Source organism: Embiotoca jacksoni, unplaced genomic scaffold (assembly GCF_022577435.1).
Source record: "Embiotoca jacksoni isolate LCO1_2020_lvr unplaced genomic scaffold, fEmbJac1.0.p SCAF_34, whole genome shotgun sequence".
NCBI lineage: Eukaryota > Metazoa > Chordata > Actinopteri > Embiotocidae > Embiotoca > Embiotoca jacksoni.
In genome coordinates, this window is record NW_027185386.1 from 2,797,053 (window position 1) to 2,824,051 (window position 26,999).

A 26,999-nucleotide genomic window follows, 5' to 3' on the forward strand; every position below is an offset into this window, starting at 1 on the left:
CCGAAGAGACAAAAGGACTGCAAAAAGACACAAATGGACCACAACACGATGCACAACGACTGCACAGCGGACGCGAACCCACCGGCGAAGGCGAAAAGCAACAAAACCAGAGACTCCAAAAGATTTTTAAGACGTGATTTGCAACGAGATGCAAACCGACTACGAAGAGACCCAAAATGATCGTAATGAGACGAGAAGCAAAGACAAAGAAAGAACACGAAGAGAGACGAAACAACCGTGAAGAAACAATGATAAAACTCAACACAATTAAAGAGAGTCAGAAAGAAAACAAATCTCACATTTTCAGAGTGATATTTGAAATATGTATTACTGGGAAGGCTTTTCAGAGGTTGTAGGTGTTGCTGCCGGTTGTGTACAGTTGATACCACTTGTCAACAAAATATACTTATTATTTTACAAACAATTTCCATTTTAACATGAGAACAGATTTACTCTTGCTTTCGCCAATGTTATTCAAAATCTGGTTTGCTGGTTAAGATGGAAAATTGAGGTTCTCTAAATACTTTATCAAGCTGTGTTGAATATAATTTCACAAACACAACCTTTGTTGTATGATATTTATGATATTACTGAATTTAAGGGACACTATTGCCTTAGTCCGTTGCTTTATTTTGGAAATTCCTACCGGAAGTCAAGATATAACGATGACATTGGTGGAGTTGATAGTTAACGTGTGTTCACTGTACATTTGTTGGTATAATAGTTGTTAAAACCAACATGTAGAGCTCATGGTTTTGTAAGTAAATAAAAAATAACATTATTGTTCGTGAAACTGCAACATTTAGTCTCGTTTTATTAAACTGTTATCTTGAAGTTGTGACGTCAACAGAAATAAAATCATATTATTTGCTGCACCCTGGCGGTCACAGTTAGGAACTGCCATGACGTTAAACGTAATAGCATAAACACACTTCCGGTGAGTACTTTCAAAAGGAGAACAAACCCGAATTAATATCAGCTTAATTTTTACTCTTCAATATTTTCTGACTTTTCTAAGATTTGTGGAACCTTTGTTCTAATTCCAATCCTATTTATTTCTACATTTTAAATGGAAACTCGTGCCATCCTTGTTGAATTATTTTGAATACAAACGGTGACAACTTTTTTTGATCGGTTTGCTCCGTTTTTATCGGTTTGTTTTCGTCCTCGACGACATAAAGTACTCGCTGCGGTTGGATTGGCGTTTTACGACAGCTCCGTTTGTGGTACGGCAACGAGCGTGTTTCCGCTTGACGTCACGACTCCACTTCCTTTCACGCCGGCGCTCGGTCGGGATTCGGTACCGTGAGGACCGTTTGGACTTAAAGGCTTCACAGGGCGTCACATTCACGGTACGACCACAGTGGGGGGAAAAAATGTTGACGCGCTGCATGAAAAGTCTTTTTTTTTTTTTTTTTTCCCACCGGAGTTTAAAAGTGAAGTCGCGCGGAGAAACGTTGTTTAGCTTTCGGCCCGGTTAGCTTAGCATTGCTAACGTGGCCACCTGGTTAGCTTTTAGCCACCGGCGGCTAACGGGCTGAGAACATCTGGGGCAGTCCCCCTCAGTGTCCATTTCGGCTGTCCCTCTTTGGAATCAAACAGCTGATTTGAGCCCAAGTCTCCCAGATTTCAGTCCTCGTCGGGGTTCTCCTGTCAGCGGCTCGTGACAGCGGGCCACTCACTTCCGGTCCTGTTGGGGGTCTTTTGCCGCTCATCTGTAATTGTGAACGGTCTAAAAACTGTTAAACCAGCATGTCGGTTAAAGGGTCGATGATGACGAGCCCACTGCGCAAACTGATCAGGGCCGGTTCGGTGCGGCGCCTGGTTGAAGAGGTCCGAGCTGCTCGTTGAGTCTGAGACCCGGCGCGATAGGTCCGGTTCGGGTGACGTCACCAGTTACAATTACCCCTTAAAGATTGAATCCCGATGCTGATTACTTTCTCCATTAATTGATTGATTGTTTGTTTGGTTTGTAAATGATTCTCAGGCAGGATGTGGAGAATTATTTCTCGTTTTCTAATCCGTTTAAATTTTCAGAAATGTTTTGTTGTTCTGGATTAACTTTATAAATGGGACGCATACTTTTTATCTGCATCACACTTTCCTGATTGGAGTTAGGTGATCTCGCACCTTCAGTAATTTTACATTGTATAATAATAATAATCATCATCGTCATCGTCTTCCTTTCCTCCCCAGTTTACTGCTTCAACCCTGTTACATCGACTGCATGTGGAATTTTTCCGTTGTTTGGTTTTCGAGGTCTCATCATCATCATCATCATCTTCTTCACTCCAGGTCATGGCGAAGTTCAACGCCCCGGTGATCCAGGACAACCCGTCCGGATGGGGCCCGTGTGCGGTCCCGGAGAAGTTCAAGGACATGCCCTACCAGCCCTTCAGCAAAGGAGACCGTCTGGGGAAGGTGGCCGACTGGACCGGAGCCACGTACCAGGACAAGAGATACACGAGTGAGTAGTGAGAAGAAGAAAAAAAACGTTTTAAAGAAATCGACAGAATCGTAGGATCTTTAAAAAAAACTCAGGTTAAAGTTTTTTTCTTCCGTTAATGGAAAGCTTTGAGTTTTCACGTCTTTATTTCGCCCCCACAGATAAGTACTCCTCCCAGTTCGGCGGCGGCAGTCAGTACGCCTACTTCCACGAGGAGGACGAGACGAGCTTCCAGCTGGTGGACACGGCCAAGACCCAGAAGACGGCCTACCAGAGGAACCGCATGCGGTTCGCTCAGGTACGGCGGCGGGTGGGACAGGGGCGGGGGTGTGGGGGAGAGCCTCCCGGACACGTTGTTTTGTTTTTTTAAACTGTGGCCGTGTTATTTCGTGTTTTATTTCTGCAGTCCGGTAACAGGAGGGTGTGTTTTTGTTTTCCAAACAGAGGAATCTGCGCCGGGACAAAGACCGCAGGAACATGACCCAGTTCAACATGCAGACGCTCCCCAAGAGCGCCAAGCAGAAGGAGAGGTGACGTCCCGCCGACGCGTTTTTCTAAACGGCCGGTCAAAAGCGCACAAGACCTCGAGTTTTAATCTCAAGTTGTTGTTGTTGTTGTTTTTTTTGTCTCTTCAGGGATCGAATGCGTCTCCAGAAGAAGTTCCAGAAGCAGTTTGGTGTCCGTCAGAAGTGGGACCAGAAATCTCAGGTAATATTCAGTCAAACTGGTGTTTATTACACGATTAGAGCCGCAGTTGATTGATTATATTTTGACAATTCATGCAAATAAACCAAAAAACATATGCTTTTATAAAAGCCACCAAACAGAGCGTTGCAACATCTCATATTGCCGACTCGCTAAAGACACCTTTTATTAGTAGTTTCTGATCCTGGGTGTTTACATTTTTTTTTTTTTTTTTTAAATGGATGAGAGGTTGTTGAAAAATGTTGAGCAGTTTGTTTCGTATCCGAGCGCTCTTGCTGACGCGTGTTGTCTTTCTTGTGTGTGTGTGTGTGATGATGATGAAGGCCCAGCTGAAGCCAAGGGACTCCTCAGTGGAGGTTCGGAGCGACTGGGAGGTGAAGGAGGAGATGGACTTCCCCCGGCTGATGAAGATGAGATACATGGAGGTGGCCGACCCCCTCGACATGTAGGTGGAGCCTTGAAGCGGGCGGCGGCGGCTCGTCGGAGGAACTTCAGACGACGATGATGATGATGATGATGTTGTGTTTCCTGCAGAGAGTGCTGCGGCGGCGTGGAGTACTATGACAAGGCCTTCGACCGCATCACCACCCGCAACGAGAAGCAGCTGAAGAGCATCAAGAGGATCTTCCACACCGTCACCACCACCGACGACCCCGTCATCCGCAAGGTGCCACGAGTCACTTCTGTGTTTTCTGCTCCACAGTTATGACCCATGTCTTTATTTATTTATTTATGTATTTATTTCCCGTCCTCCTCCAGCTGGCTAAGACTCAGGGCAACGTGTTCGCCACCGACGCCATCTTGGCCACCCTGATGTGCTGCACGCGCTCGGTGAACTCCTGGGACATCATCGTGCAGCGAGTCGGCAACAAGCTGTTCTTCGACAAGCGAGACAACTCTGACTTTGGTGAGAGAGAGAGAGAGCGTTGAACAAACACAGATTTAGTTGAAAATAATTGTTTCCAAGATTGTTTTAATGCAATTTAACACAGATTTAATTTCAATTTCAAGCCGGTAAAAGTTCACCACCTCAAACCGCGGGCGTTGTCGTTGCTACTCACCCAGACAAAGATATTTTAGTTTTGAAAATGGTAAGAGATTTATTTTCGGGTCAGTCGGGCTTCTGTTAAATCCACGAAACTGCTCTGATTGTGATGAAAGTTCAGCGTTAATAACGTCTCATTTTACCAACAATGTCTGCTGTGGAGAGAGAAAAGAAAATGCTGGAGATTTTCTCTTTCTTCTGTTTGCTGTTAGTTTGAAACGAGTTTTAAATTAGTAATATTTAAGAAATGACACAGCTTTGCATTTGACTGTTTAAACCAAAAATCTTTGATCACGAGCAGTAAAACTCATTCAAATGAAAAATCAATGACACAAATATCCGTATTAATCCACAAGCTGTTTATTCAAGTATAAAATAAATAAATAAAAACATCCATTAAGTGCAGCGAATTCTTAATTAATTTAACCGTTAAAAGTCAGAAGTCTTCAGCTTCACAGTTTCTCAAAGTGCTTTCTGTCGTTTGTTGTGAACGTCGACGATGTCGGTTGAATAAACTTTATTGAGAGTTGACAGACGCTGCGGTAGATTTTTTCCCGGAGCTGAACCGTCTCACCGAACGCTCTCGTGACTCCTCCTCCTCAGATTTACTGACCGTGAGCGAGACCGCCAACGAGCCTCCGCAGGACGAGGGCAACTCCTTCAACTCCCCCCGTAACCTGGCGATGGAGGCCACGTACATCAACCACAACTTCAGCCAGCAGTGTTTACGCATGGTAGGAGGGCCGACCTTTCCGTCTTCCACTTCCTGTGTGACGTTAAAGTCTCAAGACGCGTTTAATATTTCAATATTTTTTATCCCCCCCCCCCCCCCCCCCCCGTCAGGGCGGAGAGCGCCACAAGTTCCCGACCTCCAACCCGTTCGTGGAGGAGGACATGGACAAGAGCGAGGTGGCGTCCGTGGCCTACAGGTACGTTTTGTTTTTTCCTCCCGGATTCCCGTCCTGGGCGGCGTTGCCACGGCGACGACGTGACGAACGGCTGACGAGCGGCTCGTCTTTTGTCTTTCAGGTACCGTCACTGGAAGCTCGGGGAGGACATCGACCTGATCGTCCGCTGCGAGCACGACGGCGTGATGACCGGAGCCAACGGAGAGGTTTCCTTCATCAACATCAAGACCCTCAACGAGTGGGACTCCAGGGTGAGTGGGGGAGGGGGGACCTTTTATCGACCAAATATTTTATTGATTGATATAAAAAAATTTATCGGGAATAATAAAAGTAATCTCTAGTTTCATCCTTTGTCGTTCGCTTACATTAAAATCCTTTATGTTGCGTGACAAGAAGATTCAGGGCTTAAATATCCAGCGGCGACTTCAGGAAACAGACTCGGAGTAAAACTTCAGTAGCAGATCTCTAAATGAAGACGTATAATATATATTAAATATTACGTGAGCAGGAGAGCAGTAACTTTAATAATGTTATAATAATGTCATCAAAAGGAGGAGAGTGAAGCTGAATTTAAAGTTTAAATCACAAAAATACTTTAAAACTGCAAAAAAAAAACTAGAAAATGAGGCAGAGCTCACGAACCTTTAAAAGCTTTTCTCATATAAAATGACAGTTCAGCATCAAACCTGATGACAAACTGAATCCAGCAGTCTTTTTATTTGTTTTTAAAAATGTTCCAGACTAATTGGATTTATTCTGTTTCCTCCCATCTTCCCTTGAACTCACCGTCCTGCGACTTCCTCCTCAGTACTGCAACGGGGTGGACTGGCGTCAGAAGCTGGACTCCCAGCGAGGAGCCGTCCTGGCCACCGAGCTGAAGAACAACAGCTACAAACTGGCCCGCTGGACCTGCTGCGCCATGCTGGCCGGGTCCGAGTACCTCAAACTGGGGTGAGGAGTCACCTGTTACTCGTAGTGTGTCAAACTGAAAGTGAAATCATGAACTGGATTTAAATTGCGAGGATCAAATATGGTTTCAGAGCAAATGAGATCATTTCCTAGTTTCAAGTTTATTGGAAATCGGTTTCAAATAGAATAAATTCATTTTCTTCAGATTCTTAATTAAAGCCAGTTTAAATACGACAAATTCAAATCACGTGACGAGATCGTTTTGGAGTCGAATTTTCAATTCAGGCCTCCGGTGACGCACGTTAGTGTCCATCTTCACGCCGCCAATAGCGAAGCAGCCGGTTGGTTAAACGTGAGGCTCCCGTACTGACCCGCGGGTCGTGTCGTCCCTCAGCTACGTGTCCCGGTACCACGTGAAGGACTCGGCCCGCCACGTCATCCTCGGCACGCAGCAGTTCAAACCCAACGAGTTCGCCAGCCAGATCAACCTGAGCATGGAGAACGCCTGGGGGATCCTCCGCTGCGTCATCGACATCTGCCGCAAGCTGGACGAGGGCAAGTACCTCATCCTCAAGGACCCCAACAAGGTGAGGAAGGGGGGAGGGGGAGGAGCCCGCTGCCAGTAGGCGGAGCTCACGACTTCATGTTCTGCGTTTCCTCTCAACAGCAAGTGATCCGGGTGTACAGCCTGCCCGACGGCACCTTCAGCTCCGACGAAGAGGAGGAGGAAGAGGAGGATGAGGAGGACGAGGAGGAGGAAGGTGAGACTCGGTCGTCACGTGAAACATGTTTTCTGCCGCTGAAATTGTTGTTCTTTACTCGTTTGATGCAAGAAAATAGAGAATTTATTAGGTTTTTTTTTTAGGTTTTCCTTTAGATGTTCTTTTTCTGAGAGTAAATTCAGGTTGTTGTTTTTAAGACGCAGGTTTTCGGAGTTATCAGGATTCAAACCGATTTTTCCCAAGTTTCACTGTAACCTGAAGACTTCCTTTAAAATGATCTTGTTTGCGTATTAAATTCAGAAGGTTTAAATGCTGTTTTTTTTACAGGAATGTGATGACGAACTGTTTTCTCTCTCGTTCCAGATGAAGAGAATTGAAGCGCGGCGTTGCGACCGAAGCAGCTTCCATCACACGTATCGTAGTTCAATTAAATTCATTCTGACATTCAATAAAGACTCCAGACTGGATGACTGCTTTTAAAGGCTCTTTGTTTCCTTTTTTCTTTTTTCTCTCTCTTTCTCATACAAAAAGTCTAAAAATGGTTCAGAAAACACTTTAATAAACATACATTGGTGCGTTTTCATCTTTATAGAAATAAGAACATAACCATCCCGAAGCTGCTTTTATTCCCAGATGAACTTCAGAGACAAATCTCCGAGTTTCTCCCGCAGCAGCCGGTCGACTCGGTCGCTCTGCTCGGCCGTTAAAAGGTTCTTCCAGTCGCCGATCTGACCTGCAACCGAAACAGAACTGTTCAGACCCGGTCGGTATCGATCTCCGTGTTCCTGCTGCTTGCAGCTCATCTCACCTTTCCGCATGAAGTTTCCGCTCAGCTGCTCCTTCGGTACGAACTTGTAGTTCGCCTTCGGGTCCTCCTTCATGTTCTTGAACGTCGATTTTTCAACGACTCGGTCGACGGCGGCTTCGCTCAAGTTTTTCCCCAAGAAGCTACAGATCTTCGTCACGGCTCCCTTCAGGTCCTGGAAGAGACAAAAACGACTGAGGGATAAAAAAAACAAAAAAAAGATCTTTAAGAAGGAGAGTTTTGTTTTTTTGGGTTTTTTTACCAGAATCATGTCCTCGTAGGAGAGGAAGAGGATGTTGTACTGGTCTCTGCTGGAGGTCCACTCCCTGACGTGGTCGAACCAGGACGAGGCTGCGACTGTAAAATGAAGCGTCTCAACAGCACGCTGATAAAACCAAAGAAAAGCTCAAGTGTGTGAGCTCGGTTTTAAAAATGCCAGCGGCCCGACTACGGGAACGGTTGTTCCAGACTGAAATATCTCAACGTAAATGTTGAGACTCTCGTCTGGACAAGATCTATACATTTTGGTTCACAGATATCCAGATGATGAAACCGTACTGTGGAAAAGGTTGAGCCCCAAACAAAGTCTGCAACTGATCTAAAATTAGTGCAAAACAAAGTCTGAAACTTGTCTAAAACCAGTCCAGTCCTTGTCCTGAATCCAGAGAGCAGTTGCGGCGTCTTACCGTCTCCTTTCACGTACTGCTCAAAGAACTGGCCGAAGGTTTTCGGGGTCTCCACGTTGGTCCAGGCGAAGCTGAAGTGATAATAGGAGGCCATGTTGTCCTTCGGGTTCCGCATCACGTAGACGATCTGACGAGCAGAAATTCAAAAGAGTTTACCTGCTGGTCTCTAATCCATACACCAGACTCCATTCAAATAATTCATGAATTAAGGATACGTCGATTATTAGCTTTACGATACAGCCGCCCGTTCCTGCCGGGGGATAAACATGCTTGCAAGTCAAAGTTGTGATTTACAGAGTCACACGTCTGACCCATAATCATTATAACTTTCTATTTTAGAAGTGAAATGTTGAACTGCGTTTTCATCATAGCTCTTTGTAGACTTGATAACTTATTCTGTTAACAACACAGAACGCTGTGTGTGTGTGTGTGCGCGTGCTGTTGTGGTTTGTCCTGGAGTCACCCCTTCATTTTAAAGCCTTTGTTTTTATTATAGTAAGTTATACGTTTCCATTATTTATACGAGCTGCATTTATATTTTGCAGATTCTAGCTTTGGTTATGGAGCGACTTGTTTTTGCACACCAGGGGGCGCTGCAGGAAGAGGGAAACTCATAATTTTGACTGAGAACTTGTGATTTTGTTTTCAAGCACAAGTTGTTACCTTGTTAATTTTGACTTTGAATGGAATTTGCAGCTGAAACGAGTTAAATTACTTATCAAAGTAATTTTTTTTCACAACTTGTCAGAAATGCCAAACACTTGGTGGTGCTGGCATCTAAATTATGAAGATTTGTATTTATTTTTTTTACTCTCCTATGTTCCAGTGAATTAAATATATTTGGGGTTTTGCGTTGTTGGTTCTTCTAATTATATTCCTACAACTCCTTACAATTAATCCAGAAAATGATGAGCCGATATTCATTTTCATGAACCTTCCACTTGTTGCCTTTCTCTAAATATATTTTCAAACTTTTGTTTTCCTGGCTGACCTTTGCCCTCCTGTCTTTGAGCCCTAGAGGCATGAGGTCGGGGGTGAGGTGGGTGGCGAAGAGCCGCGGGGAGGGTCGCAGGGCGTAGTCCTCTCGGCCCTCCCTGAACTCCAGCCAGGGCATCTGCTCCAGGTTGTTGGGATACTCGTTCAGAGCTCCGGCCAGCTCGCAGATGGAGATGATGATCTGCTGGGTCCATATGGTGCCTGATGTGTCAAAACGTTATGAGACGTTACAGTGGATCATAATCAGCCTGCTTCAGAGTTGTTGTTGTTTTTTTTCCTATCTGACTGACCTGACTTCGGGTACGTGACCAGGAACACGTCGTCGTCTCGTATCTGGAAGCTCTGCAGAGACTCGATGTGCTCTGCGGTCGTTTCACCAATGACAAAGTTGAAGTTTTTATATCTGCAGAGATACTCGCTGATCTGCTCCATGTTAGTTCTGAATTCCCCCTTCCCCCCCAAAACAAAAAAAAAACTAAACAAAATGAGAAAATGAACTAGAGGAGGGTGGAAAAAGAACAAAAGAGCCGTGTCGCAGCTCACCGGTGCAGCAGCCGGACTCTGGACTTTGGTTTGTGCACGTCGGATATGAAACTGCTGAGTAAATACAGCCAGCAAGGTTGAAATGTTACGCAGTCTTTGAAAAACCAGGTGGAATCAGATTTTTGTTTTTTATGGTCACAAAACTTTATTTAAATTTCAGAAAAAGAAAAGATAAAACAGGTTGAAAAGTGCCGTGAACTGTGAATTAAAAACATTTTCAGTGACTGAATGAAAGTTTTTGCTTGTTTGATAGAAAAATCAGTGAAACGATCGTAATCAGTCAAAATACAGTTTAAGAACAGTTTATTGCTACAGATTTGTAAAGTTTGATAAATGACTTCACGACAAATTAGACTTACAGCTGAGTGAAATCTGAATCTGGTGTGCAAATGTACTAAGAAACATCTTTCTTAATCACCACCTACTACAGTTTTTATTTTCAGATATTATTTTAAGTCTCCATTTTCCGGATAAAAAGGCGTCTCCAGGAGCGCTTTTTTTTTCTCGGATCTCGGCAGGCCTTCCCGCAGAGACTCGCACATCTTCTGCCACGAGTCTATCTCGGAGCGCCAGAGCTCAGCTCTGCACCTGATAAACTGCGAAAACTCGGTCTGGTTGCCTGAGGCCAGACTGATGCTGTCCTTGCAGATGAAGAAGACGTCCATGCCGAGGAAGAGGGCGTTGAGCGCGATGAAACCGGCTCTGGCTGCCTTGGAGCTGATGAGGGCGCCTTTGGCCGCGGCCTGACCGACATCTGGGATTTCCGAGGCCACTCGGGGAACGTTGTTCAACACTTTTCCCTCCTGCGCCACCCCTTTACCAGCAGAGGCAAGATCAACCAATGCATCAATGCTCTTCGCAACACAACCTGCTCTGCAAAACACTTTGCCGACTCCCAGAGCCGCCTCCATCTTACTGGGCTCCATTCTGGAGGCTAGTTGGCTGGTCACCTTCTCCAGCTCGACCTGGAGGCTCTGCACGTCCTCCATGAAGCTGTGGAAGGATTCACCGGCTTTCTTTTTCTGATGGAAGTTGACTCCGACCTCCGTGGCGGCGGTGACGATGCCGTTGACCCCACTGGTGACTCCCATCCCGATCCCGGTCATCAACAGGATGCCGGAAGCTCCCGCCGTGAAGGGCATCAACGCCAAGCCGACGATGGAAAGCACGCCTCCGACCGCTCCCACCGAGCTGCCGGTCACGCTGGAGATCTTCGACCCTTTGTTCATGTTGTCGAGCTGAACGGCGTTTTCCTCCAGCGCGTTCAGAAACCGCAGCATCCTGGGCTGTCGCTCGTTGAACTCGCTGACGAAGCGAGACCAGGACACTTCCTGGAACAAGAACACCGTCCGGAAGTCCCGGTTGCTCCTGAGAAAACAGGGAAAGAAATGTGTTTGAGATGTTGTTTTGTTTGACTACAATGCTGCGTTCAAAATGGAAGTTGTGGTTACAAAACGAGAAGTCAGCAACATGGAGGGTGTCTAAAAGCCACGGAAGGAAAATACGAGGCCGTCGGGAAGATCGACATTTTCCTTGGACGTAGGCTGTTATCTGAGTTACAAAGACAAACTCTACACAACTGAAATTACAATATATTAGTTTAACATCCAACCAAACATGAACTTCCACAACCTCTGACCTTTCTGTCAAAGTCAGCAAACAACGTCACAATTCCTGAACTCGATGCTAATAGAAAAGTTCAAGGTCTGACGTCATGAACGCCACAAGGGGGCGCCGTTCATACGGACTCTTCTGGTGTACGCGCTGAATACGACAACATTTGAGACCCGGACTGCCTCTAATTTTATTTATTATATTTAAACCAGCCATGCAAGTATTCGATCAGAGACGACAGGATAGTTTGTTGACCTGATGGTGGCGCCAGAGGCAAAGTTAGATAATCGGTCATTACAACTGTTCTTAAAAATGTTTGACTGAGGTGGCCAGACGGGACATCGGGTGATCGATAGAGTCAGTCATTGTGTGGTTGCCGTGGAGATCTGCATTGTGAACTCACGGTTCAGGGAAATCCATCCAACATTTGGTGAGATATTTTGTCTGTGCCTTTTTCAAGCTTCAACACTTTTTGTACAACAAAATTTCTATTTTGTTTTGCAGTATGACTCACGCAGTCTTTTGAGGAAGTCACGGAATCACGCCGACGTGATATTTCGGCGTAAAAAGGTACCTGATTTCATGAAGCTGATTAATGTGATCGAGCATCCTTCGTACTTCATCGTCAGCCCAATCCGCGTCGAGCTCCACGACCGTCTCCTCGCTCGTCTTCGGGCAGACGTTGCTGAAACGGCTGTGGAAGATGCAGTCCAACTTATTCTCTGCAGTAGATGTTGTTTAAGGTGGGAAATGCGTGTCAATATCTATTAATTGCCGGTTTACCTTTTCTCCATCTTCTCGCAGACGGTCTGGACGGACTGTATGTATCTGTCCAGCTGGTACGCTAGCACCTCCGCATTCTGCAGTCTGGGGAGGAAGAAGACGCGGTCGTCTCTTTTGAACTCCAGCAGCATAGGGCAGACGAATTGGGCGGCCGCGATCGGGACCTCCACCTGCTCGAGGTCGAACTTTTCGGGCAGGCGGAGCACCTGGTTCTCCGTGAACACGTGCAGCGAGGTCACGGCCAGCTTCTCCACCGCCTCCAGGAAGAGGTCGAGGCTCTCCAGGCCTCCCAGCATCTTCTCCAACACACCGGCCAGCTCCTTCTCCAGCTCCCCCTGCTGTCTGGCCACGGTCCCAGGGATCACTTTGCTCTTCAGGGACGTCATGAAGGCCTTCCTCTTGTTGTCGGCCCGGGTCTGGATGTCCAACATCATCGCTAACTCGTTCTCCCTCTGGAGGATCCATTCAGGGAACGTCTCGCAGAAGCCTGCGGCTGTGCGGATGTCGGTCAGGGTGTCGCTGGCGTAACGGCTCAAGGCCTCCCGCAGCTCCGTTCTGGAAGACAAAGCATCATCATTTCAAAATAAAGATAGACAGACATACGTGAAACCTCCGGGACCTCTGTGACGTGTGAACAAGTTCGAGTTTAAAACAAGTCGAAATGTTTTTGATGAGTTTTTTCTTTGTTGCTGTTACAGAATCCGACCAGCAGATGTCACCAGAGCACAAACTGAGTCACAGAGACGGAATTCAACAATCATTTTCAGTGTTGCGGAACATATTTTAAACCCTTACTTAACTCAGCGATTTTACACTTTATATGACTGCCGAAGTGTAAAAAGATCAATGTGAGGAGTCATGAGATGAATAAACAGACCTGTGGATCAGGAGGTTTTTCATTTCTCCCAGTAATCATCTCACATTTATCTGCTGTCCCTGGATATAAAACTGGATATAAAGTAGTTCAAACCTGCAACATGCTGCCGACACACTGATGCTGCGCTCTTAATAATCTAATGACGTCATGTACTCTTTTAACGTGTGAATTACATTATATTTAATGTTATTAGCTGCTTTTCATGTGTGACTAATGTGCGATTTACACTTTTATTGTACTTTTACTTGTCATGGAGGATTTCTACTTGACTTGATTTCTCGTGTATCTTGTAACATCTCACTGTTTTGTTTTTCTCTTTCCTCTTTTTCTGCGCAGATCCACACACTCTTCAAACCTTACCTTGCCGTGGACATCTTCCTCCTCTGCACGTGCTGATCTTCCGCTTCTTATCGGGGGATCTCACCTTTATCCTGCACGAACAAAATAGAAATAGAAAAACAACAGGGCTTCGCACCATCGGTGCTCGGGCCCTAAAAAGAGCGGAAAGTAGCTGGCTGGGATGCGTCAGAGATCACCAACCTGAACTGGGTCTGCTGAAACACCTGAACGTCCCTCGGGTTAAGAAATCCGCCAAGTCAGTTTCAGTTTTCCTTTTACATGTCGACAGATGGAGCCACGCCCACTTCTGTAAAGTGAATTCCTTACCGTCAGCTCAATTTTGTTTTTTCTGAAAGGATGACAGTTTATTGGTGCAACAAAGTCCAGGAAGCTGCGGGTCTTCACACTGTGCACATCCCCTAAATGTTCAGCTGTTGTCGGGCAAAAAAAATCTCTTAACTGATGAAGGAAGTGACCTCCTTCAAGAAATAGAACATAAAACCATTTTTTCATTGATTAAAACTACATTTATGAAAGCTAAAAGATGAATAGAATATTTGATTGATACTGTAAAGATTTAAGAGGAATATTGTTTTTCACTGCTGCTCCTTCATCAGTGTCCTGAATCAAACCAGGATGTTTGAGTTTATTCCAGTTTATTAACATTGTTCTTTTGCACAGAGACACCAAGAGATTCATCTACAGTTTCAAACCAGCAGCAGACAAAACAGGGAAAACTAGACAATAAGCAAGTAAGGTGTGAATTCATAACTTTTGTTTTCCTGGCACGATTGAGCTTCCATACAGTCGCCGCTGACCTTTGCCCTCCTGTCTTTGAGCCCAGGAGGGATGAGGTCAGGGGTGAGGTGGGTGGCGAAGAGTCGCGGGAAGGGTCGCAGGGCGTAGTCCTCTCGGCCCTCCCGAGAAAATGAATGAGAGGAGGGTGGAAAAAGAACAAAAGAGCCGTGTCGCAGCTCACCGGTGCAGCAGCCGGACTCTGGTTTGTACACGTCGGATATGAAACTGCTGAGTAAATACAGCCAGCAAGGTTGAAATGTTACGCAGTGTTTGGGATTCATTATTTGAAAAATCAGGTGGAGTCAGATTTTTTTTTATTCTCACAAACCTTTATTTAAATTTCAGAAGAAAAAAAAAAAGATAAAGCAGATTAAAAAGTGCATTGAATTAAAAACATTTTCAGTGTCTTTGAACGAAACAAAGGTAAAACAAAAAAAACAAAAAAAAAGTTTTTGCTTGTTTGATAGAAAAATCAGTGAAACGATCGTAATCAGTCAAAATACAGTTTAAGAACAGTTTATTGCTACAGATTTGTAAAGTTTGGTAGCTGACTTCACGACAAATTAGACTTACAGCTGAGTGAAATCTGAATCTGGTGTGCAAATGTACTAAGAAACATCTTTCTTAATCACCACCTGCTACTGTTTTTATTTGTGAGTGATCAGATGAGCTTTTATTTTCAGAATTTTTTTAAGTCTCCATTTTCCAGATAAAAAGGCGTCTCCAGAAGCGCTTTGTTTTTCTCAAATCTCGGCAGGCCTTCCCGCAGAGACTCGCACATCTTCTGCCACGATTCCATCTCGGAGCGCCAGAGTTCAGCTCTGCACCTGATGAACTGCGAAAACTCGGTCTCGTTGCCTGAGGCCAGACTGATGCTGTCCTTGCAGATGAAGAAGATGTCCATGCTGAGGAAGAGGGCGTTGAGCGCGATGAAACCGGCTCTGGCCGCTTTGGGGGTGGCGAGGGCGCCCTTGGCTGCCGCCTGACCGATATCTGGGATTTCCAAGGCCACTCGGGGAGCGTTGCTCAACGCATTTCCCTCCTGCACTACCACTTTACCAGCACAGGCAAACAGCTCTTCATTTTTTAACGCCTTAAAAGCAGAGGCAATATCAACCATCGCATCGATGCCCTTCGCAACACCACCCCGTTTGCAAAGTATCTTGCCAACTCCCAGAACCACCTCCATCTCACTGGGCTCCATTCTGGAGGTTGGTTGGCTGGTCACCTTCTCCAGCTCGTCCTGGAGGCTCTGCACGTCCTTCATGAAGCTGTGGAAGGATTCACTGGCTTTCTTTTTCTGATGGAAGTTGACTCCGACCTCCGTGGCGGCGGTGACGATGCTGTTGACCCCGCTGGTGACTCCCATCCCGATCCCGGTCATCAACAGGATGCTGGACACTCCCGCCGTGAAGGGCATCAACGCCAAGCCGACGATGGAGAGCACGCCTCCGACCGCTCCCACCGAGCTGCCGGTCACGCTGGCGGTCTTCGACCCCTTGTTCATCCTGTCGAGCTGAACGGCGTTTTCCTCCAGCGCGTTCAGAAACTGCAGCATCCTGGGCTGTCGCTCGTTGAACTTGCTGACGAAGCGAGAGCAGGACACTTCCTGGAACAAGAACACCATCCGGAAGTCCTGGTTGCTCCTGAGAAAACAGGGAAAAAAATATTTTTAAGATGTTGTTTTGTTTGACTACAATGCTGCGTTCAAAATGGAAGTTGTGATTACAAAATGAGAAGTCGGCAACGTGGAGGGTGTCTAGAAGCCACGGAAGGAAAAGATGTTTTGCAGTATGACTCACGCAGTCCTTTGAGGAAGTCACGGAAGCACGCCGACGTGATATTTCAGCGTAAAAAGGTACCTGATTTCATGAAGCTGATTAATGTGATCGAGCATCCTTCGTACGTCGTCGTCAGTCCAATCCACGTCGAGCTCCACGCCCGTCTCCTCGCTCGTCTTCGGGCAGACGTCGCTGAAGCAGCTGTGGAAGACACAGTCCAACTTATTCTCTGCAGTAGATGTTGTTTAAGGTGGGAAATGCGTGTCAATATCTATTAATTGGCGGTTTACCTTTTCTCCATCTTCTCGCAGACGGTCTGGACGGCCCGTCCGTATCTGTCCAGCTGGTACGCTAGCACCTCCGCGTTCTGCAGTCTGGGGAGGAAGAAGACGTGGTCGTCTCTTTTGAACTCCAGCAGCAGAGGGCAGACGAGTCGGGCGGCCGCGATCAGGACCTCCACCTGCTCGAGGTCGAACTTTTTGGGCAGGCGGAGCTCCCGGTTCTCCGTGAACACGTGCAGCGAGGTCACGGCCAGCTTCTCCACCGCCTCCAGGAAGAGGTCGAGGCTCTCCAGGCCTCCCAGCGTCTCCTCCAACACACTGGCCAGCTCCTTCTCCAGCTCCGCCCGCCGTCTGGCCACGGTCCCAGGCATCACTTTGCTCTTCAGGGACGCCATGAAGGCCTTCCCCTTGTTCTCCGCCTGGCTGATGTTGTCGGGCCGGGTCTTGATGTCCACCATCATCTCTAACTCGTTCTCCGTCTGGAGGATCCATTTAGGGAACGTCTCACAGAAGCCTGCGGCTGTGCGGATGTCGGTCAGGGTGTCGCTGGCGTAGCGGCTCAAGGCCTCCCGCAGCTCCTTTCTGGAAGACGAAGCATCATCACTTCAAAATAAAGATAGACAGACATACGTGAAACCTCCGGGGCCTCTGTGGGGTGTAAATGTTCATGGAGTCACACTGATGGGAAGTCCACAATCATTTTCAGTGTTGCGGAACATATTTTAAACCCTTACTTTTTTACTTGTAATGGAGGATTTCTACTTGACTTGATTTCTCGTGTATCTTGTAACATCTCACTGTTTGTTTTTCTCTTTCCTCTTTTTCTGCGCAGATCCACACACTCTTCAAACCTTACCTTGCCGTGGACATCTTCCTCCTCTGCGTGTGCTGATCTTCCGCTTTTTATCGGGGGAATCTCACCTTTATCCTGCACGAACAAAATAGAAATGGAAAAAGAGTGGAAAGCAGCTGTTGTGATGCGTCAGAGATCACCAACCTGAACTGAATCTGCTGAAACACCTGAACGTCCCTCGCTTAAGAAGTCCGCCAAGTCAGTTTCAGTCTCCTTTCTCCACGTCAACAGATGGAGCCACGCCTTTTACTGTAAAGTGAAATCCTTACGGTCAGCTCAGTTTTGGACAAAATCCAGCAGGCTGCGGGCCTTCACATTGTGCACATCCCCTTAATGTTCAGCTGTTGTCGGGCCAAAAAACCTCCCTCACTTCCTTTATCAGTGGAGATTTTTTTCAAGAAATACAACATAAAACCATTTTTTTATCTATTAAAACTGCATTTATAGATTAATAGAATATTTGATTGATACTGTAAAGATTTAAGAGGAATGTTGTTTTTCACTGCTCTTCCTTCATCAGTGTCCTGAATCAAACCAGTATGTTTGAGTTTATTCCGGTTTATTAACATTGTTCTTTTGCACAGAGACACCAAGAGATTCATCGACAGTTTCAAACCAGCAAAACAGGGAAAAATAGACAATAAGCAAGTAAGGTGTGAATTCATAACTTTTGTTTTCCTGGCACGATTGAGCTTCCATACAGTCGCCGCTGACCTTTGCCCTCCTGTCTTTGAGCCCCGGAGGGATGAGGTCAGGGGTGAGGTGGGTGGCGAAGAGCCGCGGGGAGGGTCGCAGGGCGTAGTCCTCTCGGCCCTCCCAAGAAAATGAACTAGAGGAGGGTGGAAAAAGAACAAAAGAGCCGTGTCGCAGCTCACCGGTGCAGCAGCCGGACTCTGGACTCTGGTTTGTGCACGTCGGATATGAAACTGCTGAGTAAATACAGCCAGCAAGGTTGAAATGTTACGCAGTGTTTGGGATTCATTATTTGAAAAACCAGGTGGAGTCAGATTTTTTTTTTTTATGGTCACAAAACTTTATTTAAATTTCAGAAAAAGAAAAGATAAAACAGGTTGAAAAGTGCCGTGAACCGTGAATTAAAAACATTTTCAGTGACTGAATGAAAGTTTTTGCTTGTTTGATAGAAAAATCAGTGAAACGATCGTAATCAGTCAAAATACATTTTAAGAACAGTTTATTGCTACAGATTTGTAGAGTTTGATAAATGACTTCACGACAAATTAGACTTACAGCTGAGTGAAATCTGAATCTGGTGTGCAAATGTACGAAAAAACATCTTTCTTAATCACCACCTGCTACTGTTTTTATTTTCAGATTTTTTCTTAAGTCTCCATTTTCCGGATAAAAAGGCGTCTCCAAGAGCGCTTTGTTTTTCTCGGATCTCGGCAGGCCTTCCTGCAGAGACTCGCACATCTTCTGCCACGAGTCCATCTCGGAGCGCCAGAGCTCAGCTCTGCACCTGATAAACTGCGAAAACTCGGTCTGGTTGCCTGAGGCCAGACTGATGCTGTCCTTGCAGATGAAGAAGATGTCCATGCCGAGGAAGAGGGCGTTGAGCGCGATGAAACCGGCTCTGGCTGCCTTGGAGCTGATGAGGGCGCCTTTGGCCGCGGCCTGACCGACATCTGGGATTTCCGAGGCCACTCGGGGAACGTTGCTCAATGCTTTTCCCTCCTGTGCCACCCCTTTACCAACAGAGGCAAGATCAACCAACACATCAATGCTCTTCACAACACAACCTGCTCTGTAAAGCACATTGCCGACTCCCAGAGCCGCCTCCATCTCACTGGGCTCCATTCTGGAGGCTGGTTGGCTGGTCACCTTCTCCAGCTCGACCTGGAGGCTCTGCACGTCCTCCATGAAGCTCTGGAAGGATTCACCGGCTTTCTTTTTCTGATGGAAGTTGACTCCGACCTCCGTGGCGGCGGTGACGATGCCGTTGACCCCACTGGTGACTCCCATCCCGATTCCAGTCATCAACAGGATGCCGGACACTCCCGCCGTCAAGGGCATCAACGCCAAGCCGACGATGGAGAGCACGCCTCCGACCGCTCCCACCGAGCTGCCGGTCACGCTGGAGATCTTCGACCCCTTGTTCATCCTGTCAAGCTGAACGGCATTTTCCTCCAGCGCGTTCAGAAACTGCAGCATCCTGGGCTGTCGCTCGTTGAACTCGCTGACGAAGCGAGAGCAGGACACTTCCTGGAACAAGAACACCATCCGGAAGTCCTGGTTGCTCCTGAGAAAACAGGGAAAAAAATGTTTTTAAGATGTTGTTTTGTTTGACTACAATGCTGCGTTCAAAATGGAAGTTGTGATTACAAAATGAGAAGTCGGCAACGTGGAGGGTGTCTAGAAGCCACGGAAGGAAAAGATGTTTTGCAGTATGACTCACGCAGTCCTTTGAGGAAGTCACGGAAGCACGCCGACGTGATATTTCAGCGTAAAAAGGTACCTGATTTCATGAAGCTGATTAATGTGATCGAGCATCCTTCGTACGTCGTCGTCAGTCCAATCCACGTCGAGCTCCACGCCCGTCTCCTCGCTCGTCTTCGGGCAGACGTCGCTGAAGCAGCTGTGGAAGACACAGTCCAACTTATTCTCTGCAGTAGATGTTGTTTAAGGTGGGAAATGCGTGTCAATATCTATTAATTGGCGGTTTACCTTTTCTCCATCTTCTCGCAGACGGTCTGGACGGCCCGTACGTATCTGTCCAGCTGGTACGCTAGCACCTCCGCATTCTGCAGTCTGGGGAGGAAGAAGACGCGGTCGTCTCTTTTGAACTCCAGCAGCAGAGGGCAGACGAGTTGGGCGGCCGCGATCGGGACCTCCACCTGCTCAAGGTCGAACTTTTTGGGCAGGCGGAGCACCTGGTTCTCCGTGAACACGTGCAGCGAGGTCACGGCCAGCTTCTCCACCGCCTCCAGGAAGAGGTCGAGGCTCTCCAGGCCTCCCAGCGTCTCCTCCAACACACTGGCCAGCTCCTTCTCCAGCTCTGCCTGCTGTCTGGCCACGGTCCCCGGCATCACTTTGCTCTTCAGGTACTCCATGAAGGCCTTCCCCTTGTTCTCCGCCTGGCTGATGTTGTCGGCCCGGGTCTTGATGTCCACCATCATCTCTAACTCGTTCTCCCTCCGGAGGATCCATTTAGGGAACGTCTCGCAGAAGCCTGCGGCTGTGCGGATGTCGGTCAGGGTGTCGCTGGCGTAACGGCTCAAGGCCTCCCGCAGCTCTGTTCTGGAAGACGAAGCATCATCATTTCAAAATGACCTATCAAGGAGTTGATTAAAACTGCAACACAGAAACTCAATGAAAGTACTGTCTTACTAGACAGCAAGAAACGGGATCATCACCACTCGAGCTTACAACAGAACTGAAACCGACCCCATGCCACTTCTTCCAACATACCGGTGATATTAAACAGCCGGTGGCATGGTCGTAACAATCATAGACCATCGGGTCCCTGTTTCAGTAATCTCAAAATTGTCAAAGTTCCTCACCAGCCACAGCCTGTCCAAAGAAAGTGGGCAAATAAAGCTTTAAACACATTAAACTTAGCTTTATAAAATGTCAGATCTCTGTCAGGAAAAACATTTTTAATCAATGATTTTATTGTTAGGCACAAACTGGACTTTTTGTCCTTCTTCTCTGACATCATAACCAAAAACAATAACAGTACACGCGCCTTATTTGCTCCCGTCGACAGGCTAACAAACCCTCCAGTGTCAGTAGCTGCTGAGCTCCAATCCACTCGGGCATTTGCCTCCTTTTTTACTGACAAAATTCAGAAAATTAGACAAGCAGTGGGTGCCTCCACACCAACCACAGGATATGTGTTATCCCCATCTCTAAATAATATCCATTCAAATTCATTCAATCAACCATGGTAGTCTGGGAGACATTATACAAAATCTGAAGTCCTCCTCCTGCAGCTTGGCTATTATACCAACACACCTTTTCAAAAATATTTCAAACTGCATGACCACCAATGAGTTTTTTCTTTGTTGCTGTTACAGAATCCGACCAGCAGATGTCACCAGAGCACAAACGGAGTCACAGAGACTGAATTCAACAATCATTTTCAGTGTTGCGGAACATATTTTAAACCCTTACTTAACTCAGCGATTTTACACATTATATGACTGCCGAAGTGTAAAAAGATCAATGTGAGGAGTCATGAGATGAATAAACAGACCTGTGGATCAGGAGGTTTTTCATTTCTCCCAGTAATCATCTCACATTTATCTGCTGTCCCTGGATATAAAACTGGATATAAAGTAGTTCAAACCTGCAACATGCTGCCGACACACTGATGCTGCGCTCTTAATAATCTAATGACGTCATGTACTCTTTTAACGTGTGAATTACATTATATTTAATGTTATTAGCTGCTTTTCATGTGTGACTAATGTGCGATTTACACTTTTATTGTACTTTTACTTGTCATGGAGGATTTCTACTTGACTTGATTTCTCGTGTATCTTGTAACATCTCACTGTTTTGTTTTTCTCTTTCCTCTTTTTCTGCGCAGATCCACACACTCTTCAAACCTTACCTTGCCGTGGACATCTTCCTCCTCTGCGCGTGCTGCTGTTCCGCTTCTTATCGGGGGATCTCACCTTTATCCTGCACGAACAAAATAGAAATAGAAAAACAACAGGGCTTCGCACCATCGGTGCTCGGGCCCTAAAAAGAGCGGAAAGTAGCTGGCTGGGATGCGTCAGAGATCACCAACCTGAACTGAATCTGCTGAAATACCTGAACGTCCCTCGGGTTAAGAAATCCGCCAAGTCAGTTTCAGTTTCCCTTCTCCACGTCAACAGACGGAGCCACGCCCACTTCTGTAAAGTGAATTCCTTACCGTCAGCTCAATTTTGTTTTTTCTGAAAGGATGACAGTTTATTGGTGCAACAAAGTCCAGGAAGCTGCGGGTCTTCACACTGTGCACATCCCCTAAATGTTCAGCTGTTGTCGGGCAAAAAAAATCTCTTAACTGATGAAGGAAGTGACCTCCTTCAAGAAATAGAACATAAAACCATTTTTTAATCTATTAAAACTACATTTATAGATGAATAGAATATTTGATTAATACTGTAAAGATTTAAGAGGAATGTTGTTTTTCACTGCTGCTCCTTCATCAGTGTCCTGAATCAAATCAGGATGTTTGAGTTTATTCCGGTTTATCAACATTGTTCTTTTGCACAGAGACACCAAGAGATTCATCTACAGTTTCAAACCAGCAGCAGACAAAACAGGGAAAACTAGACAATAAGCAAGTAAGGTGTGAATTCATAAACAAAACTGACCTCTGTTCCCTCATTCTTTCCAACACGGGGTCAGGATGACAGTCCTGGATTACTGAACGGGCATACCAGGACCTGGGGCTCGAGGGCTCGAGGGGTCAAAGGGGGAGGGGATGCACAATATCCCGGAAAGAGACCAAAAAAACACAAAAATCTGCTTCCAAATAACCACAAAGGGATTCAAAACAACCAAAGTAAGACTTAAAATGAGCACAAAGAGACACAAAAGAACCGAAATAAGTCACAAAACAAATAAAATGAGTCACCAAACAAACAAAATGAGTCACCAAACAAACAAAATGAGTCTTAAAATGACTAAAAAAGGGATTCAAAACAAACAAAAATTGGACTGATCCAAAGTCGCTACAGGAAAGACGAGAGGAAGAGCAACATGGGAGTGAATCAGTGGACGAGAAAGAAAAGATGCCGTGGGCCGAGTTGCACAGAGCAGCTCTGTTCAGTAGCTCTCGCAGCGATGACGACGCTCAGCTGATCATCACAGCGCCCGTCAACAAACAGCCGCTTTGTTTCTCCCGCCGATGGAAAAGTTCCATTCATGAGCAACAGCGGCAGAAGAAGTCGGGTTGTTCTCCTGAAGCTGTTTTAATGCGGAGGAACATTTTCTGTTTGGGAATATGAATATAAGTCGAATATTTGCTCCGTGTTTGGTCTCCACCAGCTCCCATCTGCTCCACCAGAGCTTCTAACTGTGTGTGTGTGTGTGTGTGTGTGTGTGTGTGTGTGTGTGTGTGTGTGTGTGTGTGTGTGTGTGTGTCTCGTTTGGTGCTGAGCCGGATTTTTACAGTTTTTCTCCTCTGAAATTGCTTTCTGTTTCCACGTTATTATACTCTATGTATAAAATAAATTAAAAAAAATTCGATATTTTTGCTTTTTTTTGGGACAAATTTGAACAGAAAAACATTTTAATGTCTTTGAAGCGGATCCAGCGGTTAACGGTGACACACTGTTTGTAGTTGTTTTCATCTTTGCAGAAACATTTCGCAAAAACAGTGGAATGTTTTTGCCTTTTTAAAAAAACAAAACATGTTTTTCATGCACGAGAGTACTGTACTGTCTATTTTACTGATGCATGAACACGCATGCAGTTTTGAGAGATGCAACACCTCAGACCTCAGGCCAGGTGACCCCCCCTGCCCCCTCGACATGGACCCGGGGGACTCTGGACCAGGACTGAAAAGTCCAGAGTAACTTCTAAATATACATATTTATTAATCACGTTGGACTGATGTTGTGGATAATGTCACCGAGGAAATGTTTCCCTAAAAATATGAATATCAGTTCTATACATCGTGAACAGTGAAAGAAAAATATTATAATGAGATGCACATAATCGTGTTGTTTGCCAGTCTAGTCGCTTCCATTGAGAACTTCACGTCTGAATATCCATGTGAGTACTTTGAGCCTTTCTGTTTTTATTTTATTTTTGTACCTCATATTGATAGATATTTCCATCTCCCTCTAATTAGTCGCTGAGCTGTCAATCTCTCCTTCCTGCCGGTGGAGAAATGTTTGTAACCCTGGAGACCGACGGGCCCCCGGGTGCCTCCACAGATTCCCTCTAATCTGGTTCAATTACCGAGGATGGAGACAACCGATCAAAGTGCGACCACCTTTAAAAGGAGCCTTTTTTTTTTCTTCTTTTACTCCAGAGCACAATTTACTGGAAACCCTCCCAGAGCCAAAAGCTCGAGGGGCGCTCTAACAAGCCCCCCGATTAGGCCCCCGGATTTTACAGCTTGCTGAGATCATGTCAGATTGGCATAAAGAGTCCACGTGGGACCGGTAGCGGGGGCGGGAGGGGGGGGGGGGTCCGGTCCTGGGACCTGGGGAGTTGAGGAGGGTGGGAGGGGGTAATTGTTTAATGAAGCCGAACGGTGTCTGAAATCCTGGCAGAGACGGGGAGTCAGAGAGGAGTTTAGTCGGAGCTCAAGGTCTCTCTTCAGGGAGCAGCGTTGGATTCTGCTGCTCTCAGAGTTTACCGGAGTCTCATTATGTCGCTGCCGCGGTGGAAAATAACAAGTTTACTCAGGTTTAACTCTTTACACCCTGGAGGGACCTGGACCTGGACCTGGACCCAGGACCCAGGATCACCCCAGGACTCAGGACCCAGGACCCAGCCGCAGAACCAGCACCGGGGACCAGGACCACGTCAGGACCAGGACCCATGAGAACTTCCACCTCTGAATTCGGCTCATTTTACTGCCTGAGCTCAACACGTGCATTTAACCTGACGGAGGCACGGAAATGTTTCTTTTTTGTTGTTGTTGTTGTTGTTATTTATATTTTTTTTTAAAAACACGTCAGTCTCATACATGCTTGAACGTGCAGCTCAGAAAATGCTGAACTAAGAGCAGCAGAAAGCCGGCTGTCCGAACGCGTCGGACCGGAGCTCGTCTGATATCTGACACGAGGCCCCGCGGGCCGGAGAGAAACACGATGAGGACAGTTTTCACCAGGAGACGTCCAACCTGCACAGCACGCCTCCTCTTCCTCCCCCAACTCTTCCTCTCTCTCTCTGATTACACGAGCAGCCGAACAACGTTTTTCCACCCTTCATCATCATCGGGAGCTGAACACGAGGGTCTCGACCCCAAAAACAAAGACCGGGCTCACGACGCGCTGACGCAGCTGTAAAACGCTGACGACGGCAGAAGCTTACGTCAGAACCGAGATATGAGAAACGTCATTTTCCTGTGCGGTGTCTCACGTGAAGGCACGAATGCAACACTTTTCCATACAGAGTATTGTTTTGTTTTATACTTTAAGTACATTTTCCTGCTCATACATTCACACTTTGACTTAAAGTTGGAAAAGAGAAACACGAAAAATAAGCCGAACATTTGTTAAGAAAAACCTCGAATTAAAATGTCCTGGTAGTCGATGGAGGATTAAGGGGAAATAAGTGATTAAATAAACTTCAAGTTTTTCTGTTGCCTTTACATCTAAAGGAAATATTTTACCGTTTACTCCACTACACTTACTTTAAAAATGTGACAAGTTACTTTTCAGATGAACAATTTGAATGAAAACGTGATAAACTTATCAAATCAGACTGAACCAAACTGTGTAGTTTATGAGCACTAACATAAACGCAGTCGTTTGTTTTTTTTCTCCCATAAATTACTCAGATTGTTCCATTGACTTCCTTTTCTCCCTTTTTACAAAAAAAACCATACAGAAAATTATCAGGAGAATAATCAATAAGGGAAGTAATTAGTTACAGTTGTTCAGGATGTGAAATGTTCCTTTACTTTTAATACTTTATTTACATTTTCCTGATTGTTTGTATTTACTTAAGTTTTCGGTTTTACTTGCGCTACAGTATTTTTAAGGTGAGGTATTAGTACCTTGATTTAACCAGAGTTAAAAAAAAAAAAATAATAATAAAAAGAGTAATTTTAAAAGGGCATATTGGTCGAATGTCTTTGGATAGTGTAGATTTGTCTTCGTGGTGATTGAGACGTTTGAACGGCAGGGGGCGACAAACTCCACCGAGGCCGAGCAGAGCTGGAGGGAACTGTCCTTTCAACACCACAGCATCTCACACACACACACACACACACACACACACACACACACACACACACACACACGGCATCTCTGTGTTAACACTGCCCGTTAATTACACCGGAGTCCGTCATTAAAAATAAAAATAAATAGACAAACATGATGAATTTGATGCTGAAGTCAGAAATTCAAACCCTTTAATCTGGTGCTTCACGTGCAGTCCGTCCAGCTTCATCCTTCCTTCCTTCCTTCCATCCTTCCTTCCTTCCATCCTTCCTTCCTTCCATCCTTCCTTCCTTCCTTCCTTCCTTCCGCGTTCCTAATTGTCATTCATGGAGAAGCACGTTTACTCATCAGAGCAGGACCTTTAAAGATGTGAGAGAGAGATCAGTGGAGCCGGAAGACTTGAGGGGAGAGCGCGTGAGAGAGGCTGCAGCAACAATTGGGTCGGACAATAATATAAATAATGATAATAATAATAATAATAATAATAATAAGGCATTAATGTGAGGCAGCCTGTGTTTCAGTGCACGAAGGCAAGTCAGTAAGAAGAGAGAGAGAGATAAGGAAGGAAAGAAAGAGGAGGAGAAAGAGTCCACCATCGCAACACCCCCCACCCCCCCACACACACACACACACCACCACCACCACCACCACCACCACCACTCACACAAACAGAATTAAAAAAAATCGTTAATATCTTTCCAGCAACGAGCCTCCATTGCTGCAGCGCGGCGCGCGCGCACACACACACGCACGCACGCACGCGCACACACACACACACACACACACACACACACACACACACACACACACACACACACACACTGGGCCTTTAAAGCGTCGCCAGGAAATCAGAAGACCAACTAACCTGCAGAATTAAAGAGCAGCTTCTTGACACCACTCCGCGCGCAGGAGGAGGACAGGCTGGAGTGAACGTGCTCACACTGACATCGTGACAACACCAGCTCTGTCTGTGGATCTGCGCGAGCCTGCTCTCCTGATTGTGTAATAGCCTCTCTCTCTCTCTCTCTCTCTCTCTCTCTCTCTCTCTCTCTC

General features: G+C 46.1%; 5 protein-coding genes across 11 annotated transcripts; 1 reads left to right on the top strand and 4 right to left on the bottom strand.

Moving 5' to 3' along the window:
* Positions 1–1,246: 1,246 nt before the first annotated feature.
* Positions 1,247–7,216, top strand: eif3d (eukaryotic translation initiation factor 3, subunit D). 2 transcript variants are annotated; one of them, XM_069165583.1, is made up of 15 exons: positions 1,247–1,352; positions 2,296–2,467; positions 2,608–2,744; positions 2,891–2,976; positions 3,082–3,154; positions 3,475–3,596; positions 3,686–3,818; positions 3,911–4,058; positions 4,800–4,930; positions 5,040–5,125; positions 5,226–5,355; positions 5,913–6,055; positions 6,408–6,600; positions 6,681–6,774; positions 7,099–7,216. In XM_069165583.1, the coding sequence occupies exons 2-15, from the start codon at positions 2,299–2,301 to the stop codon at positions 7,110–7,112; spliced, it is 1,659 nt and encodes a 552-aa protein (XP_069021684.1). In that variant the 5' UTR covers positions 1,247–1,352; positions 2,296–2,298; the 3' UTR covers positions 7,113–7,216. The 2 variants fall into 2 exon arrangements, with proteins under 2 accessions (XP_069021684.1, XP_069021685.1); XM_069165584.1 differs by having other exon boundaries at positions 3,481–3,596.
* A 57-nt stretch (positions 7,217–7,273) lies between these two features.
* On the bottom strand, positions 7,274–9,777 carry sult3st1 (sulfotransferase family 3, cytosolic sulfotransferase 1). Its single transcript, XM_069165590.1, has 6 exons — positions 9,513–9,777; positions 9,218–9,423; positions 8,227–8,353; positions 7,803–7,897; positions 7,544–7,715; positions 7,274–7,468 (listed from the first exon to the last, which is right to left on the bottom strand). Exons 1-6 carry the CDS (start codon positions 9,652–9,654, stop codon positions 7,359–7,361), a joined length of 852 nt encoding a protein of 283 aa, XP_069021691.1. The 5' UTR covers positions 9,655–9,777; the 3' UTR covers positions 7,274–7,358.
* Positions 9,778–9,900: 123 nt separating this feature from the next.
* LOC138207973 (apolipoprotein L2-like) lies at positions 9,901–13,658 on the bottom strand. Of its 3 annotated transcripts, none has more exons than XM_069165588.1 (5): positions 13,603–13,658; positions 13,400–13,470; positions 12,163–12,717; positions 11,954–12,073; positions 9,901–11,133 (listed from the first exon to the last, which is right to left on the bottom strand). In XM_069165588.1, the coding sequence occupies exons 2-5, from the start codon at positions 13,411–13,413 to the stop codon at positions 10,212–10,214; spliced, it is 1,611 nt and encodes a 536-aa protein (XP_069021689.1). In that variant the 5' UTR covers positions 13,414–13,470; positions 13,603–13,658; the 3' UTR covers positions 9,901–10,211. The 3 variants fall into 3 exon arrangements, with proteins under 3 accessions (XP_069021689.1, XP_069021687.1, XP_069021688.1); XM_069165586.1 differs by having other exon boundaries at positions 13,580–13,643; XM_069165587.1 differs by lacking the exon at positions 13,603–13,658 and having other exon boundaries at positions 13,400–13,571.
* Positions 13,659–14,608: 950 nt separating this feature from the next.
* On the bottom strand, positions 14,609–17,203 carry LOC138207971 (uncharacterized). 2 transcript variants are annotated; one of them, XM_069165581.1, is made up of 4 exons: positions 17,095–17,203; positions 16,248–16,841; positions 16,039–16,158; positions 14,609–15,822 (listed from the first exon to the last, which is right to left on the bottom strand). In XM_069165581.1, the coding sequence occupies exons 1-4, from the start codon at positions 17,106–17,108 to the stop codon at positions 14,856–14,858; spliced, it is 1,695 nt and encodes a 564-aa protein (XP_069021682.1). In that variant the 5' UTR covers positions 17,109–17,203; the 3' UTR covers positions 14,609–14,855. The 2 variants fall into 2 exon arrangements, with proteins under 2 accessions (XP_069021682.1, XP_069021683.1); XM_069165582.1 differs by having other exon boundaries at positions 16,248–16,820; positions 17,095–17,166.
* Positions 17,204–18,053: 850 nt separating this feature from the next.
* LOC138207868 (uncharacterized) lies at positions 18,054–26,957 on the bottom strand. Of its 3 annotated transcripts, none has more exons than XM_069165433.1 (7): positions 26,812–26,957; positions 22,416–26,305; positions 21,868–21,950; positions 21,665–21,735; positions 19,774–20,346; positions 19,565–19,684; positions 18,054–19,348 (listed from the first exon to the last, which is right to left on the bottom strand). In XM_069165433.1, the coding sequence occupies exons 4-7, from the start codon at positions 21,676–21,678 to the stop codon at positions 18,391–18,393; spliced, it is 1,665 nt and encodes a 554-aa protein (XP_069021534.1). In that variant the 5' UTR covers positions 21,679–21,735; positions 21,868–21,950; positions 22,416–26,305; positions 26,812–26,957; the 3' UTR covers positions 18,054–18,390. The 3 variants fall into 3 exon arrangements, with proteins under 3 accessions (XP_069021534.1, XP_069021532.1, XP_069021531.1); XM_069165431.1 differs by having other exon boundaries at positions 18,055–19,348; positions 21,845–21,950; positions 26,135–26,305; XM_069165430.1 differs by having other exon boundaries at positions 18,055–19,348; positions 21,845–21,950.
* Between the last annotated feature and the right edge of the window lie 42 nt (positions 26,958–26,999).

Excerpts from the sequence above, each read along its gene's own strand:
- eif3d (XM_069165583.1), top strand. The coding sequence starts at position 2,299 with ATGGCGAAGTTCAACGCCCCGGTGATCCAGGACAACCCGTCCGGATGG. Across the intron at positions 2,468-2,607 it reads CCAGGACAAGAGATACACGA|ATAAGTACTCCTCCCAGTTC; the intron begins GTGAGTAGTGAG and ends TCGCCCCCACAG. Across the intron at positions 3,819-3,910 it reads ACGACCCCGTCATCCGCAAG|CTGGCTAAGACTCAGGGCAA; the intron begins GTGCCACGAGTC and ends GTCCTCCTCCAG.
- sult3st1 (XM_069165590.1), bottom strand. The coding sequence starts at position 9,654 with ATGGAGCAGATCAGCGAGTATCTCTGCAGATATAAAAACTTCAACTTT. Across the intron at positions 9,424-9,512 it reads GGTCACGTACCCGAAGTCAG|GCACCATATGGACCCAGCAG; the intron begins GTCAGTCAGATA and ends TTGACACATCAG. Across the intron at positions 7,469-7,543 it reads CGGAAACTTCATGCGGAAAG|GTCAGATCGGCGACTGGAAG; the intron begins GTGAGATGAGCT and ends TTTCGGTTGCAG.
- LOC138207973 (XM_069165588.1), bottom strand. Across the intron at positions 12,074-12,162 it reads TGCGAGAAGATGGAGAAAAG|CCGTTTCAGCAACGTCTGCC; the intron begins GTAAACCGGCAA and ends CATCTTCCACAG. Across the intron at positions 11,134-11,953 it reads AATCAGCTTCATGAAATCAG|GAGCAACCGGGACTTCCGGA; the intron begins GTACCTTTTTAC and ends CTGTTTTCTCAG.
- LOC138207971 (XM_069165581.1), bottom strand. Across the intron at positions 16,159-16,247 it reads TGCGAGAAGATGGAGAAAAG|CTGCTTCAGCGACGTCTGCC; the intron begins GTAAACCGCCAA and ends TGTCTTCCACAG. Across the intron at positions 15,823-16,038 it reads AATCAGCTTCATGAAATCAG|GAGCAACCAGGACTTCCGGA; the intron begins GTACCTTTTTAC and ends CTGTTTTCTCAG.
- LOC138207868 (XM_069165433.1), bottom strand. Across the intron at positions 19,685-19,773 it reads TGCGAGAAGATGGAGAAAAG|CTGCTTCAGCGACGTCTGCC; the intron begins GTAAACCGCCAA and ends TGTCTTCCACAG. Across the intron at positions 19,349-19,564 it reads AATCAGCTTCATGAAATCAG|GAGCAACCAGGACTTCCGGA; the intron begins GTACCTTTTTAC and ends CTGTTTTCTCAG.